At 38.3% G+C, this 18,199-nt stretch overlaps 1 protein-coding gene across 2 annotated transcripts in view; it reads right to left on the reverse strand.

Moving 5' to 3' along the window:
* Positions 1–7,220: 7,220 nt before the first annotated feature.
* SH3GLB1 (SH3 domain containing GRB2 like, endophilin B1) overlaps positions 7,221–18,199 on the reverse strand; it is a 45,786-nt gene continuing 34,807 nt past the window's right edge. The window contains exons 9-10 of one of the 2 annotated variants that reach the window (XM_043875559.1): positions 12,637–12,865; positions 7,221–12,218 (exon numbers count right to left, since the gene is read on the reverse strand). In XM_043875559.1, coding sequence (XP_043731494.1) covers positions 12,111–12,218; positions 12,637–12,865 — 337 coding nt within the window. In that variant the 3' untranslated portion in view covers positions 7,221–12,110. The remainder of the gene's footprint in view (positions 12,219–12,636; positions 12,866–18,199) is intronic. The other variant, XM_043875558.1, reaches the window with a different exon arrangement.

An 18,199-nucleotide genomic window follows, 5' to 3' on the forward strand; every position in this document is an offset into this window, starting at 1 on the left:
AAGACTCTGACTAGAAAGAACAAAAAACATTATATAGATTCGTTACCTTGATAAGAGACAAATTTGTAGAGCATATTCCCTTATGGCTGAATTTTGGAACAGGATTTTCCAATCCGTGGGCTCTTTCCCCTATTCCTGGCAACATGGTACTCTAAAAAGTTTCACTTGCTCATCAGATTACTCATTAATTATGGCCTATTTAACTGGAAAGAGTCAGTAAAATGGTATTGCATTTCAGCTTAATTTAGTAGTTTGCAGTAATATTTTGAGGACTGTCACTTACTGTTTCTGCAGGTAAGTAAGCTTTAAAATGAAAGACAACAAAGTAGTTTTAATCACTCTGCTTTATTGAAACAGGTGCATTGGAATACCCTAGAGAGTTTGTTGAAGCACAAGATGGCTGAGTCCCACTCCCAGAGATTCTGGGGACCACAATCTGAGAACATCTGGTTTAAGCCAAGGCTGATTTCTCTGCACTTTCAGCTGTGATAGTAGTGGGGCTGAAAGATCCCTGCTTGGCTTACGATAAACTTTGTAGATTTTTTTTTAAGTTGCTCAAGCAGTAATTTATAGGTTCTTTATGTTAGGAACATTTTTTTTTTCTGCCTCAAGAAAAGTTACTCAGAAGGAGTGTAGGAAATAATGGACCATTGACCATATTTTGGGGCACATACAAAAAAATTGATGTCTGTGTTACACATTGGTTAAGAGCTTGGGCTTCGGAGTTGAGAAGACAAGGAACGAGACCAAGATCTACCACTTTCTGGCTCAGTGGCTCTCCACACTGTTTTCTCATCTGTGAAATGGGGTAAAAAATACCATATTCATCACAGAGAGCCAGGCTGAGCTCTGAGTGTTACATAGCAACTTTCCACTTGCTATCTGGGTGGGATGGGAAAGCGGGGGAGGCTTAAGAGGAAGGGGATATAATATGTAATAATAATATAATTATGACTGATATGCATTGTATGGTAAACACCAATACAACATTGTAAAGCACTTTTCTAACAATTAAAAAATAACAATTAAAAAATAAAATACCTATGTTTCTCCCAGGTTTAAAGAAGGAAATGTACATAAACTGCTTAAATAAATGTCAGCAGTTTTTTCAAAGGGATGTAAAAACTCAGTATTGCTTAAGACTGTGAGAGCCACTGTTTGTATTTGTTCATGGCACCCTTTGGAGAGCCTGAGCACAAGTGAATGCATTCTCTCTGAGGTCTAGGTCAGTTAGGTCTGTGAGTCTGGCTAGAGAGGGATTCCAAAGGAGTCTCTCACAAGTTATCATTCCATTTTTTCTAGAAAATTCAGATTGAAGAGTTTTGTTCTCTATAATAAAAAAAAACACAATAAACTCATTGGCTATTTGTTAATAGACTGTGTATGCTTTTAACTTAATGAGTAATTTGGGGTTTATCATTAGTTACTATTAATCCATGAGCAACTTTGCCTTGTTTAGAACATTTTAGGATGGATGCAAGAGCTTGAGAACTTTAGGGATCATCTGGTTTAATCCTTTCAGTTGACAGATGAGAAAATTGTGAGCCTTTGAGGTCAAGTGGATAATTTGGCTGAGGACACAACCACAAATTTAATTTCTACTGGATGCTACCTAAATGCTCTCAGAAAGAATGGCTTATGATGAACTATTCTAAAACCACAATTGTTTTAGTCTCCTGCAACATGCAATTTGTCTATATCTAACACACCCTACAAGAAGGTAAATTCATTTAATTTCCCAGGGTTACACTATGAAACAAATTTCACTCATCAGAAAATTTCATGGAATAAAATAGCCGTTTTATAAGTGCATTATTGAAACTGTTTCATAACCACAACATGCAATTGGTAGCACATGCTTTGAAGACTTCCAAGTCAAAATGATCATGGGGCTTCAACGTCTCATTTTTTTCCAGGTGTAAGTATACACTGGACTGTTTTCCGAGGAATATCTTGACCCTTTCTCCAAGTGCTCATTTTTGCACCATAAGTGTCATTTTCTCTACAGATTTTCAGTTGGTTAATTTTTGGTAAAAGCAATTTCAACTCATTTTTCATGTGATTGGTTAAAGTAAGGGATTTGTACTCCTATTCTCATAGGAGAGCTTAACTTCCAACCTTCAGCTGCCAATGTCTTATGAAAAGCTTGACAATGAGAAATATATATGGAGTTTTGCCTGAAGGTTATGTAGTTCACTCATTACTTTATAAATACTGATAGTGACGATGATGATGATAGAAATTGTTAAGAATATACTATGTGTATCTTCCCTGGTAGCTACACTGGTAAAGAATCTGCCTGCAATGCAGGAGACCCTGTTTCGATTCCTGGGTTAGGAAGATCCCTGGAGAACTCCAGTATTCTGGCCAGTTGTCCCCCAAGTTCAGCATGCAACACATCACTTGAGGGCTTGTTAAAATACCAGTTGTTTCTAATTCGGTAGTGATCTGAGAATTTACATCTCTAATAAATTCCTAGGTGATGCTGATTCTGCTGGTTTGGGTGTTCAAGAACTACTGCTTGCCATAAACATAGGAGGTCGGTGTTTCAATCTGTATTTGATAGATGAAGAAACAGGCATTGAAGTTATATAATTTGTTTAACACATAGCTAATAATTGGTGAGTTGGGATTTGCAAACTTGCCTCTTTGATTTCGAAGTCTGTAATCTTAATTTCTGTGCTAGTTGGTTTTGCAATAAGACTTTCTTTCTGGGCAGAATAGTAGGATAGGACTTGATTTCTCCCAATATTGAGGTTCAAATACATTAAAAAGTGTGGAAGTTTTGAGATGGTTCTCATTAAAACCAGACTGTTGGGCAGAATCATATGATCCCTAGAGGAAATTTATCAGGAAGGCAGAAATAACTAGATTGGTGAACATGTCCTTTATGTCATAGGCTATGGGACAAAGGGGAATCTTGGGTCCAGCTGAACAATGTGTCCAATCATGGAATTTGCCTTCACTAGTCTTCTTTATTGGGGCTGTTCTGACAGAACTGGATTCTGTGTATAATTTGAGAGTGATCTCGTGCTTAGGGACTTATGCTCTGAGATAGCCTCTATTGAACATAGAGAAATGGCATCTCATTATGTCATAGTACTCCGACTTCCATTTTCATCTGAGGAAGCAGTGATCAGGCGCTAGGGACTGTAGACAGTATTGATGAAAGGGATGGGGTTGGTAAGAAGCACAAGTGTCTGGGGAAGACTCTTGTCACCGTGAAACTGTACAAGCGAGGAAAACGGCTCTATTATGTAACTGGTGAAGTCCTTGAGTCATGAAGATCAACTTTACTGCCTACCATGAAAGTGAAAGTCACTTAGTCATGTCAGACTCTTTACAACCCCATGGACAATACAGTCCATGGGCTCTCCAGACCAGAATACTAGAGTGGGTAGCCGTTCCTTTCTCCAAGGGATCTTCCCAACTCCGGGATCAAACCCAGGTCTCTGGCATTGCAGGCAGATTCTTTACCAACTGAGCCACCAGTGAAGCCCAAGAATACTGGAGTGGGTTGCCTATCCCTTCTTCAGCGGATCTTCCCGACCCAGGAATCAAACCAGGGTCTCTTTACCAGCTGAGCTACCAGGTAAGCCCACCTAACCATGAAACGGAATTAATTAAAACAGCATTCCAAACCCACTTCTGTAGAAGGCTACCTCAGAGGCCATTAGTGATCTTCCAATTTTACCACCTTACAATCATCCCACTAAAACTCAGATTCACTGCAGTGGGCACAGAAAACTTTCAAGACAGCTGGGATAGGACTATGAGATGGGGTGGAGGGTCAAGCTGTCCTGGAATGAGGCTGAGAGGTGGCCCCTGAGTTCCCTCTCCACCAGCAGATAGAAGAGGATTCATTTATAGACATAAATATCCCCAGAGGTTGCTAGAAATATGTAGAGAAGGGGAAGCCTCCACTTTCTGATAATCTGAAAAGTGAAATCTCAGAATCACTCTATTTCAGGGTGTAAAGTGAATCATTTATTGTTTATTTCACTTTCAGGTTGATGGAGACTGCCATATAGCAGTCATGTAATGTTCAATCCCTGAAACAGGGCAAGAGTTCCAGCCTCTGAAGTTAATTCTGCTTTGGTGCTTAATGTTGTCTTCAGTACCCCATTTATGAGTGCCATTCTCTGAACGGCCAGCATGATTCTATAGTGCTGACCAGAAACTTTGTTCAGGTTTTTACGTAACAGCTTATAGAAAAACCAAAATGAAATTTTTGGCCAACGAAACATATGTGAATGGACAATTTGAAGTTTGATTCATCCTTCTTTGGTTTCTGGAGTCTGAGTCAGATTTGCCACTTGTGAATAGCAATTGAGCAAGATTTTTTTTATCATACCTTATTGAGCATGTTACCATTTTTCCTTTGTATATTTATATACCTTTCTTCTGTTATTTGGTGTACACTTTCCTACCCATATAACTATTTTGAAAGAAGAGGGAACATGTACAGAAATGGAAAAAAGGGAGGGTAGAAAATAGGTAGAGGAGAGGAGAAAGGAACATTACCTATTTTACAGAAGACGTTTACATAGAAAAGCTTAATGATGTATTAATAAATAACCCAGTCCTAACGTGAGGTGACATCCCAATTTAACATGAAATATAGATGAGATAGCTTTACCATCTGAGCCACCAGAGAAATGCAGACCTGGGTTCAATCCCTGGGTTGGGAAGATCCCTGGAGAAGGGAATGGCTACCCAGCCCAGTATTCTTCCCTGGAGAATTCCATGGACAAAGGAGCCTGGCAGGCTACAGTCCATGGGATTGCAAAGAGTTGGGCATGATTGAGCGACTAACATAGATATAGCTAATAAACTGTTGTTTTGCAAAATATACAGCAGTGATGAGCAGTGTATAAAATGAACCAAACTGAATCAATGGGAAATAATGATTGATCGATTTACTCTCAGAGAAAAGTAGATGTGCATTTTCTATGATACTGCTGTCCAAAGAGGGCAATGTTTCTTAGGGCAAAACACGTAACAGCACCAAGTATGGTCATTACCAGATCATTTGTTGAAATTAGAATGCTGTTAGCAGCAACCTTCAGAAGGTTGCTGAAAGTCAGCTTTAGGCTGACTTAGGGGACACGAAGCCCGTCCTTGAGCCCAGCTAGGTTACAGTTGAGTTACATTCATATATGTGAATAATTAATTCTGCCTGAGGGAATCCAGCATATCTTCATAGCAGAGGGAGCCTTTAAATTACTCTTAATGTGAAGGTCTTCAGGTAAGGCTGAATAGAGGAAGCTATATACAAAAGGCAGAGGCATCAAAGCACTCGGTTGTTGGGACAACCTTACAGCATTTCGTACCACTTCACTAGAACATGGAATTAGGCAGGAACATGTGCCCAGAACCCGAGGGCATCAGGCTTTCAGAAAAGTTGCTGATAGTAGTAGCTCTTCTTCTTTCACCTCATAATCAGTCACTTCTTTGTTCTCTCACAAACCTGAAGATTCCCATAGAGCCTTCCTCCCTTATACCTCCTCTTAAGTTCTCTTACTATTCACTTTATATTGACTGAGTAGTTCTAAGTTATAACCAACAAGCTAGATGCTAATTTCAATATAGCTGGTTCATCCAAATTTGAAAATGGGTTGGTTTGCTATGGGGTTTGTCTGCCATAATCACTGGAGTTGTTACCTTTGGGACATCTCTCTTTTGGAAATACTGCTGAGAAAATTTTGTAATTCAGATACTTCTCTAAATAAATGTTACTATGAATCAATCACTTTTGTGTTCTTATTCTGCGGATGTTATTGAGGCTTAACTGATTATCACTGTCTTTACTGAGCTGAGCTCTCTGTCAGGTTCTCACAGGTGGAAGACAAGCCATCCAAAGCAAAAAGGTCAGCTGTAGGCCAAAGATGGGCTTTCAGTCAGAAGGGGAAGACTGGCACGCCTGACATGTCCAGGTCACCATTTTAGAATGTTATGATTACCATTTTGATATACTGCCATAAAAGCATAGTAGTTGAAATGTTCTATTAACCACCTGTTGGGAGTTTTATATGATTAGGTTAAATGTGCGGAAAAAATGAGACATTCTTTAAGAAGTAATTTTGTAGGAAAAGTCAGATGTACAAGGCAATGTCCATTTATTGTGACACCTTTCACAAAAGGTTTTATTTGGCAAATGGCAGTACTACTCCACTGAGGTAGATAATAGCGACTGCTCTAAAAAACTCAGGTGGAAATTGTACTGTTATTATCTACTAGGTCCTAGGCATTCGTTCATAATATGGCTAATTCTTTTAAGCCTACAAGGTGGATTTTTATTATCCTCATTTCCACTGATGAGCAGACAGACTCAGAGGTTGACTGACACAAAGCCAGGCAACTGAAAGAAAAAGCCAATGTTCTGCCTCTTTCCAAAGTTTCTACTTTTCCCTATTATGTCGATGTTCCCTAAAAGCAACAATAGGCCTGCATCAAAGTTATCACAGGATTCTAGTCTGTTTAGGATTGTTCTCCTAACTCTGTCAGCAAAAGCCAGAAAGGTGGTAGTGCTTCCAGGAGACTAAATAAAAGCAAGGGGAAAGCCAGTACTACAAACATTCCCTGCTGCTGCTGCTAAGTCGCTTCAGTTGTGTCTGACTCTGTGTGACCCCATAGACGGCAGCCCACCAGGCTCCCCCGTCCCTGGGATTCTCCAGGCAAGAACACAGGAGTGGGTTGCCATTTCCTTCTCCAGTGCATGAAAGTGAAAAGTGAAAGTGAAGTCACTGAGTCATGTCCGACACTTAGCGACCCCATGGACTGCAGCCCACCAGGCTCCTCCATCCATGGGATTTTCCAGGCAAGAGTACTGGAGTGGGGTGCCATTGCCTTCTCCAACAAACATTTCCAAATACATAAGTATCCCAAAACACATAAAAGAAGGTAGAAGAATAAATGATGTCCTGTCAGAATAATTTAAGAGTGATCTTGGTTTTAATTTTGCAGGGTATTTTTATCTTCCTCTCACCCTTTACTTTTAAACTGAAGCTTCTAAAAACATTCAGTTGGAAGCCCTCCAAAAAGAAACAGTATTCTTTCTTATACTGCTGATTAAAGTATAACCTGGTAAGTTTTCTAAGGGCCAAAGTGGCAGTGACAAAAGCTTTTATAAACTGGCATACTCTACAAGAGCATTTCCACCTTCAAGAATTCACCTTAAGGAAATATTAAGAACACATAAAAGATTTAACAACACAATGTCCTTGAAAGCAGTTTATTAGTGAAAAATTGGAAACACCCTAAGAACAGCAGTTTAACAAAATGTGGCACAGGGGATGAAACACCATGCAGCCATTAAGAAAGATATAGAAACACATTCTGACACGGCAAGATAGTCATGGCACCGTCAAGTGAAAAAAAAGTTACAAAACAGTATGTACAACTTGATCCCATTTTTAAAAACCTACAAAAGCAGAGAAGAATCTCTAAGTCTATACACCTAGGTAACAGTAGCGCTCCCTGGATGGTGGAATTGTGATTTTTATCTTTATATCCTTTTTTCCCTCCTTTTTTATCAATGCACTTATGACTTGTATTTTTTAAAAAAGCACTTGCAATTCTTAGAAGGTCTCCTTTAAAATACAGAGAGCAGAGCTTAGCAGCCCGAGCACCAGGATGGTCATGTTAGTCTGATATGACTTTAATGACGTCAAACTGTGACAGTGCAGAGTGGAAATGTGGGTGGTGGTAATGCTTACCCTTCTTCAGACAAACACATCCATCCCTAGAAACCCTTCACATTAATCAAGTACAGGCATTCTAAGTAGTACTGTCCTTTCTTATAGGAAGGATACCTTATACCTTCACACCCACTTGTAATGCAGCCCAGAGCAAGGCTCCTCTACACTTGAGATAAACGTTGTTGGTATACAAAAGGCAGGGAGAATTTTCAAGTGATGTCAGATAGCAGGCCTGAAGGTAAAAGGCACATTATCTTTATTCTACTCAAGCCAGTCTCAAACTTAGGAGGGTAATCACCTAAACGGCCTGTAAAGACAGAATGCTGGGTCCTACTCCCAGAGTTGGTTTCAGTGGAACTTGGATAAGGCTTAAGAGTTGCATTTTTTTCTTTCTTTGACAAATATTGAGTATATACTCTGTGCCAGGTCTCATGCTGAGAGTTGGGAATTTAACTGTGATCCAAAGAATTAACAGTCTCAATCTCAGGAGCCTACATTCCAGAGTGACAGATACATACATACTAAACAAATAATTTAAAGTAACTAATTACAATTAGTACTAGAACACAGTAAAGATCAGAATTCAGTTTTTGTCTTGAAATGTATTTAAAAATGTTACATGGGAGAACTAAGACTAGTTTTATAGCCCCTTGAAGACAACATGTACCAAAAAAGGTACTTGGACATACAAATTAACATTTTTAGCAAGTTCCTCGGTGATGCTGATATTGCCTGTCCTGGGGAGTCTCACACTGGGAACCACTTCCCTACTGAGCAGTTTCCCATTAGGATGTGGGAGAAAGGGCATGTGTGCTGTGGACAAATACCACACCCCCACTTCAGTCTCACCACGAGGTAAGGGTCACTTAGCCATCTGGAGAAGGGGTTGAGGCAAAGTTGTGCGGTGCTAAGTCGCTACAGTTGTGTCCGACTCATTGCAACCATATGGAATGTAGCTTGCCAGGCTCTTCCGTCCATGCGATTCTCCAGGCAAGAGTACTGGAGTGGGTTACCGTGCCCTCCTCTAAAGGATCGTCCAGCCTGGGGATCGAACCCTTGCCTCTGATGTCTCCTGCACTGGCAGGCAGGTTCTTTACCACTAGCGCCACCTGGGAAGCCCCTGAGGTAAAGCTGGCTGTAGGTCACATTGCAGAGCCTCCTATTATTAAGGCTTCTCACTCAGACCTGAAGTGCTACATAATACGGAAACATATTTCAAACTTTCAGGTGTTTGGGAGCTAGGGAAGATATTTTTAAGGAATCATTTAAAAAAAGCATGGAGGCAAGCTGGACCTTCCTGGGTAAACAAAGCTGCTGCTTTTAGACCTGTGCTCTTTCATCTTCTCCATGTCCTCCCAAGACCAGCTCCTCCGTTTACATCCTGCTCCTTTGTTCTGGTGGAGAACAGCAGACTATGAGGATGAACTCCAACCCACTAGCGACCCTGGCCTCAGGTTTCCTATTTCTCACATTATTCAGAGTGAGGCACATTCCCATTTCTGAGACCTAGTCTCCTGCAATATGAATTCTTCTGATCAGCACCACAAAAACAATTTAATGCAATGACCTTTTTTGTTAATTACCTTCAGGACAAATAAAAGAGATAATCAGTTACTTCTGTTTGTAAAAAGAGCCTACGATTATTTCCAAGTTTACTATTTCATTCATATATGCATCCTTCACATTACTGTATCTTTAGATTAAGCTCAGGGCCACAGAGATTATTTAAGTAATTCTAAATTGCACCATGAATTAATAGGCTTCCCAAGGTTTTGTTCCATGCCTAAGAACCTACAGACCTTTACCTGAGTAAAAATTAAACCTATGACCTTATAAAATAAGCCCAAACCAAAATAAATCCAAAAGACTCCAAAGAACCAAACAAAACTCCACTAAACTAAAAAACAATAAACATAAAAATAAATTTACATATTGTGCTGGATTTGTGGTGGACAAAGGCACAAAAAAAACCTTTGAACTCTTAACATTATTGAAGGCTACTGTACATTATTGGGTTACAATAAGCAACATTCATTTGATGGAAAGCAGAAGGTTCTGATAAAAATGTACACTGACTGTGGCGAGGTTAAACCTAGATCTTGATCTGATTTAAAGAGGGTGCAAGATACAATCAATAAGGAATAGAACAGAGCATGGACAAAGAAGATGAATCTCTGATTCACAGTTGTAAACAAGGCCAACAGTCAGGAAGCTACAGAAGCTAACAAGGGGAAAAATTTTTACAGCACATTTCTACAGTGTGCCAAGCTTTTTCCCCCAAGTTATCTAACATACAAGATAGTTATAAAATCTACAGGTATAGGTTTTATAGATATTTTATTACTATTTTTAAAACTTTTTTTTTTTGCTATAAAATCCTCACAATAACCTTAAGGTGACATAATTATTATCCCCATTTTACTACCAAGGAAATGGCAGTTTACATGACATCTGAGCTGAAGCTCAAAGAGCACAGTATGTGAAGAAGACTGGATTTGAACCCAGGACAATTTCACTCCACTACTCATATTCTTTCCCTTTTACTACTCTACTTCCCATAAGCCTAATTTACAGTTGCTATTAAAGCTGACCTGATCTTTTTGTATGATCTTCTAAAAGCCTAAATCTGGATTTACATAATAGATGGTGCTCTGGGTTGGCCGTTGAGCTTCCTTTCTGGGGGGAAAAAGCTTCACCCAAGTGGTTTTATGGCTAACTAACCAGTGTGAGCAGCTCTGGGGATTAACAGTATGGAAATTCACAGGGTGAATCAAATCATCTTTCACAACTATAAAACTGCAGAGAAATTTGTCTCAGAATAGAAACGTAACAACTACTGTTAAAATTTGAACTGTAAACTGAATTATAAACATGTTCACCAAGCTCTCAAGAACTCTTAAACACCATTTTAAAACATCTTTTGTGCTTAATATTCATTTTTCAAAGTACCTAAACATGTAATTTTGACACATTAACATTTCCTAAAGAAATTAACTACACCTTTATACTTAACGTGTAAGCCAGATTGAACCACTCTGAGCTGACAGAATGTGCTACGTTCTCTCAGCTCCAGGCCTGGCGTAACTTTTTCCTCTGTCTGGAACACTTCCTCTCCAAACCATCTCCACTACCCAAATTTGAACGAGGTGACTCCCAAAGCTCCAAAGTATCACATTTTCCTTCTATCATGACATTGACTCTGTTATATGACCATTGCTTACTTATTTTTCTGTATCCTCTACCAGTCTTTAAGATCTGTAAGGGGAAGAACTTAGTGCATCTTGGTCAGGATCGTATTCCAAGCTGATCAGCATAGTGCCTAGCACCCAACAAATGTTTGATGAATGAATGAAAATGAGAGCAGAAGTCCTGACATGGTAACAATCTGCTGATTCCTAGCAATAGCCCACACAGCAATTTTCTGATTCCAAGTATATTACTAATTGTTTCATTAGTGTGTGAACTAGAGAGCCTGATCAGGATAACCTAAGTTCATTAGTAAATTTTTAAAATTTTATTTGTAGGCTTAAAGTAACCAAAAGTACACTGTTTGCATACAATTTACTCTATAACAAACACAGCTGTGCAAATCCATATTTTTATAAGGATTTCTTGTTGAATAAGAACAAATTCTCTTTACTGTACTATAACATCTTAACACATCCAATTCTGATTATGGATTAAATGGTGCCAACTGAACAATCTTAGAAACATTGGTTCAGTGAACTGAGTTTGTCCCAGATGATTTAGAATCTTAACTGCAAATGTATTAGAGAAATATGGTAATACTTCTTGAGGACTAGTTATTCTTAGAAGAAATCATTCAGTAGTGTTTAATAAAAAGCCCTCAAAATAGCTCACTGAAATAGAATACTGTCATCATTCAATGACTGCTGGAAAATAAGGTAAACATGGTGTAACTAAATTTTGTTTATGAAAACATTCAGAAACATTTTTCACAAAAGAGGTTTATATCCTAGAGCTCTTTTTAAACCAAGTTAAAAACAAATTTTAACTTTATTCTTTGGTTATTAATTATACCTAATAAATGAGTCACTGATACCAATTCACAATAAATTTATTTTACATAAAAGAAAAAGCTTGCCATTAATGAAAAATCCAGTAGAAAACAGTTCTTCTGCTTTAACTTGGGGCTCAAAAGTAGAAGCTACGTATTAGTGAAACCTCAGTAGAAAGAGAATTTTGTAACAAAACATTCTTGGCATGAAAGCTCTAACATAACTTTTGTAATGAAATATTCACCATGCGATTTTATTGGCAGAAAGGCCAGTTTCTGATGGCTGGTATTTTCTTTTCAGTTTTTTAAGACATTAACATGAAAGATACTTAAACCTGCTTTATTAAGAGTTAACTGTATATAAATATGGTATCTTTCAATAGTCCACCTATTTAATTGAGCAGTTCTAAGTAGGTAATTGGCACCCTGCCCTTCTGGTTTCCCCTTTCACCCATTAGCCAGTCTGAATCCATTCCAACGACACTGAAAACAGTGATTACCTACAAAATAAAACATTTCCAGTTATTAACTATATTAATAAATAAATACACAGAAAACTAATCATATTTAATTTGTTTAAGTTGTAAATTATTCACTATAAACATTTAAATATTATCATAAACAAACACATCACATTATAAACATTATCATCAATGTGAAAGATAAAGGGTTTTATTAGAGGCAGTTTTAGAAATCTAATTATTTAGCAGTTAAAAGCTTTAAATATTTCCGTGATGTTCTATTTTGTTAAAAAATAGTAGTTAAAAATTTATAAAATGTTAATACAATCATCTGCAATCTATAAAAACATTCATAATAAACTATTTCTAAATAAGTAATGATGAATTTGCATTTTGTTATACTGGAAGGTTAAGTCAAACTATGACACAGTTTTCTTTTTATATCCACATTACTCACCTCATCTGCCAGAAGTGATAATTCAGTACTGTTTGCAGCATCATAATCATAGAGAACCCTGGCCTTCCGGCTGCCACTGCACTCCTTCAGGTCAGTGAGGTTGGAAGGAGAGGTGATTACTAGGCTACTTGTTGAAGTCAAGGCAGAGGAACCAATCACATTTGATGAAGCAGATGGTATAGGTGCCACAGAAGTCTGGTTGTTGTTAGAATGATAATTGGATGGAAAACTGTTGAAAAGAAAATCTCCAATTATGTATACAGGGCCAAAGTTTCTGCATATCACCACTTGGTGGCAGTATTTACCTTCTACCAACCTCCACAGGCTAAAGATTTAAAAGATGTTAATCTTTTAATGATGAAGGGTGCTATTTAGATTACCCCTCTTGGGTCAATTACATTAGAGAAAATGCAGGTTATTTTTAAATATAAAATCCTTGAAAGTCTGTTTCAAAGTCATCTTTACAAGTATAAACTTTAAAAGGTTTTAAAAAAAGTATCTATTTTTCTCCAGAAAAATGATTCATAATACTTCAATTTTCTACTGTATGTTTTATTAACCTTTTCCTTCCTTTATGAATTTTTAAATTCAAAAACCAATGAAAAACTTACCTAAATGTCAGATACTACCACAGATTAAAGTTTTCAAGCTAATTCTTTGAGAAATATTTGACCAACAACTCTTTTTTTCATAAAATAGATTTTCACATTTTCCTGTTTATTCAAATATTTACTGAGTATCTCCTTGTCCAGCATCACTAGAACAAGCTGAGATATAAAGATGAAACAATACCATTCTTTTATGGATTGTAGACAGGTGAAGGGATAGACATTCAAATAATATGTTATGACTGATAACATAATGAATACTCAACAGAAGAATAGGGCGGATATCACAAATTCTTGTTTAAGGGGAAAAATAAAAGTTTTATTAGAAATTAGTGAAATCTTTTTATCAATGTGCTTACAAACACTTTAAAGATAATTCTAATTTTCAGTTTATTTTACGCTTACTGTTTCTCATACTAAATAGAAAAAAACGTAACATGACTGGCCAATAATCATTCTAATCCAACCACTTCTAAGGTTGAAAACAATCCTATTAAAATTCATTGCTTTTGTTCAGTTGCTAAGTTGTGTCCGACTCTTTGGGACCCCCATGAACTGCATGCAGCATGCTCTTCCCTGTCCTTCACTATCTCCCTGAAAGTGAGAGTGAAATTGCTCAGTTGTGTCCAACTCTTTGCAACCCCATGGACTGTAGCCTACCAGACTCCTTGTTCCATGAGATTTTCCAGGCAAGAATACTAGAGTGGGTTGCCATTTCCTTCTCTTTAGGATTAGTGTGGTTTGATCTCCTTGCTGTCCAAGGGACTCTAAAGCGTCTTTTCCAACACCACAGTTCAAAAGCATCAACTCTTCAGTGCTCAGCCTTCTTTATGGTCCAGCTCTCACATCCATATATGACTATTAGAAACAGCATAGCTTTGACTATAAGGACCACTGTCAGCAAAGTGATGTCTCTGCTTTTTAATACACTGTCTAGGTTTGTTATAGCTTTTCTTCCAAGGAGAAGCATCTTTTAATTTCGTGGCTGCAGTCACCATCCACATTGATTCTGGAGCCCAAGAATATGAAATCTGACACAGTTTCTACTTTTTCCTCATCTATTTGCCATGAAGTGATAAGACCAGGTGCCATGATCTTCACTTTTTGAAAGTTGAGTTGTAAGCCAGCTTTTTCACTCTCCTCTTTTTAATCAAGAGGCTCTTTAGTTTCTCTTTACTTTCTGCCGTTAAAGTGGTATCACTAGTTAAAATATAAAATGCTTCATCGGTAAAGGTAGGTGAAATTAATCTCTTCATAAAATGGAGTTTCCTTCTTTATGACTCCTGGGCCATCTAGAAATCAGTCAGCAAAATCCTTTCTCCTTAACCTCTTCTCTAAACCTTCCTTTTACCTCCTGATGCTGTGTTTATCTCCCACACTCCATGTATCATTGAGCCTAGAGGTGGAAGCTGTAGGAGTTGTATGCTCATTTCCATTCCTATATTCTTCTCCGTCACCAAGATTACTCCTACCAAAATTTTGAATTTCATGTTATTCAACTATCAACTATCTCTTGTTGCAATCATCTACAGTTGTCTTATTTTTTTTCATCTTTATCTCTAAATTTTAGTTTCTGGCTCACTGCCAGTATATCTTAATTCTTGGTGATTCTAAGAATTATTTGAACAATTCTTAGATTGTTCAAATAATTGTTAATCTAATTATTTGAACACTTTGGCCTATCAGAGCCATGGGCTCTTCTCTCCTAGTGATTCTGTGCCTGACCCTAATTCAGCCATCCATTACCAATGCCTCATCTAGACTTTATTAATTCCAAAAACTATAACCCTTATAATAATCGTATTTTCCAACATTCCATTCTCTGACCATCATCTTTTTCCCTAGTACTCTCATTTCAACAAGCCTATCTCAGATTCCAAGCTGGAATCAAGATTGCTGGGAGAAATATCAATAACCTCAGATATGCAGATAACACCACCCTTATGGCAGAAAGTAAAGAAGAACTAAAGAGCCTCTTGATGAAAGTGAAAGTGGAGAGTGAAAAAGTTGGCTTAAATCTCAACATTCAGAAAACTAAGATCATGGCATCTGGTCCCATCACTTCATGGCAAATAGATGGGGAAACAGTGGAAAGAGTGGCTGACTTTATTTTGGGGGGCTCCAAAATCACTGCAGATGGTGACTGCAGCCATGAAATTAAAAGATGCTTACTCCTTGGAAGGAAAGTTATGACCAACCTAGACAGCATACTAAAAAGCAGAGACATTACTTTGTCAACAAAGGTCTGTCGAGTCAAGGCTATGGTTTTTCTAGTAGTCATGAATGGATGTGAGAGTTGGACTATAAAGAGAGCTGAGTGCCAAAGAATTGATGCTTTTGAACTGTGGTGTTGGAGAAGACTCTTGAGAGTCCCTTGGACTGCAAGGAGATCCAACCAGTCCATCCTAAAGGAGATCAGTCCTGGGTGTTCACTGGAAGGACTGATGTTGAAACTGAAACTCCAATACTTTCGCCACCTGATGCGATGAGCTGACTCATTTGAAAAGACACTGATGCTGGGAAAGATTGAAGGCAGGAGGAGAAGGGAATGACAAGAGGATGCAATGGTTGGATGGCATCACTAACTTGATGGACATGAGTTTGGTAAACTCCTGGAGTTGGTGATGGACAGGGAGGCCTGGTGTGCTGCAGTCCATGGGGTTGCAAAGAGTCGGACACGACTGAGTGACTGAACTGAACTGATCTCGGATCTATAGTCCTACCACAGACCTACCATCTATTATCCTACCAGCATGCCATTTGTGTCCAAGGTAAATTATCAGAATCACCCCCCTTGCATATACCTTCAAATCCTATGTCCTTTACTTCATACTACTCATTTGGTAAAGATCTCCCTAATTATCTATTCAGTATCCATGTATCTATGACATGAAAAAATACAAAATCATAGTCCAGTCTCACACTCAGCGAGTTCAGTAGGAACAAGTGGGTCCACAATGCTGCCTGGCAACTACACATTTCTCTAAAATCTATCCACTTAACATTCTCCTGATGACTTTTCATGCCCCTTTATCCATCTGTAAAATTTCAGCAATTCTCCCTTAACCTTTATAATCAGCTGGTGAATTGCTTCCTTTTAATCTTAAGAGGAGAAAAAAACAATCAGGAAACTTCCACGCTTTTGGTCATCTTTCCTCGTACTACAGATGAGCTGTATCTATGCCCCTAAGATTATTTTAAGGTAAATTTTTCTACCTGGGTATAATATGGCCTCTCAAGGATATCACACTACCAATTCTTCCCTTTCTTTTCAATATAGTATTTTCTCCATTTAGTGTATCATTCTTATCAGAGTATAATCATGCTTTTATTTCTATCTTAAAAAAACAAGACAAAAATGGGCTAGACTCTACTTCCTCCTCTGGCTAGTGCTTCACTTCTCTATTCCTCTTTACAGTAAAACTACTTGAAAGACTTATCTAAACTTACTGTCAACAGTTTCTCTCCTTCCGCTGGCAAACAAGCTTTTGCCCACACTGTTCCATTAAAGCTACTCATCAAGGTCAGCAATGACTTCAATGTTTTAAATACAAAGGTCTACTAACAGCCCTCTTTTCACTTGAACTATCTACAGATCACAGTGAAACACTCCTCTTGCCTTTTACAGCTTAATCCAAGGCCACACATGTGGTTTCTGCACATGCACTTCTGTCCATGGAGATTCTCCAGGCAAGAATACTGGAGTGGATTGCCATGCCCTCCTCCAGAGGATCTTCCCAACCCAGGGATTGAACCCAGATCTCCCACATTGCAGGCAGATTCTTTACTATCTGAGCCACCAGGGAAGCCCATGAGTAATGAAGTAGGTAACCTATCCCTTCTCTAGGGGATCTTTCTGACCCAGGAATCAAACTGGGGTCACCTGCATTGCAGGTGTATTCTTCACCAGCACGCTACCAAGGAAGCCCCTCTCTCTATGTACTCCCTTGGTAAGTTCATCTAGTCTCACAGATTTAAATATCCTTGATATACTGACAAATGTCTAATTTATCTAATTCACTCCCCACCAATATCCAGACTTGCATATCCTGAAACTGATTATCTCCACTTGAGTGTTTCATTTCTCAAACTTAACACGTCTAAAATTGGGCTCCTGATATACCTGATGTGCCTTCCCCGCACCCAACCTGCTCCTCCTGGGGTATTCCCCACTTTAATGAACCAAAACTCTAATTCTTTCAGGTGCTCAGGCCAACACCGGCAGTAATTCTTGACACCTCTAGGTCTCATATATAGAACATTTATCAGCAAACCCTTGCTGTTTTTACCTTTAAAAACACACCCAGGGTTTGAGCACTTCTACCATATCTATCTCAATCCCCCCATCCAAGCTTCCATCATCTCCTGATTGGATTATTGACCAAGTTACTGCAATAGGCTCCCAATAGGCTTGTCAGCTCACACTCTTACCCTCTAACATCCTCAACAGGGCAGCAAGAATGATCTTGTTAAAAGCTAAAATCAAATCATGTCCCTCTTCAGCTCAAAATCCTCCAGACTTTATCTCCAAGTAAAGGTCAAAGTCCACAAAGAGTGTTTTCCAAAGCCTATATATCCTAGCTCCCTGTTTCCTTGATTAATCTTCAGCTAAGCTCTCTCTTTTGTTACCTGAACATACAGCCATGTTCCTGCTTCTGAGTTTTTGTACCTCCTCTCCTGGAGCATCTCTAATAATAATAAAGCTCGTGTGCTTTATTTTCTCACATCTTTCAAATCTGTCTTCCCTGACTATGTAAATCTCTACTTTCCTGCTCTATTTTTCTCCAGTGCATTTATCACCATCTAATATACTATGTAATTGATAAAACATATTGATTTTCTACTCCCCTCTACCCCTAAATAGAATGTAGGTTCCATGAAGGCAGGAGTATGATCTATTTTGTTTATACGCTATCCTTGAGGTCTAGAATAGTGCTTTTAAAAATTAAAAGCAA

The sequence above is a fragment of the Cervus elaphus genome, chromosome 20 (assembly GCF_910594005.1).
Source record: "Cervus elaphus chromosome 20, mCerEla1.1, whole genome shotgun sequence".
Lineage (NCBI taxonomy): Eukaryota > Metazoa > Chordata > Mammalia > Artiodactyla > Cervidae > Cervus > Cervus elaphus.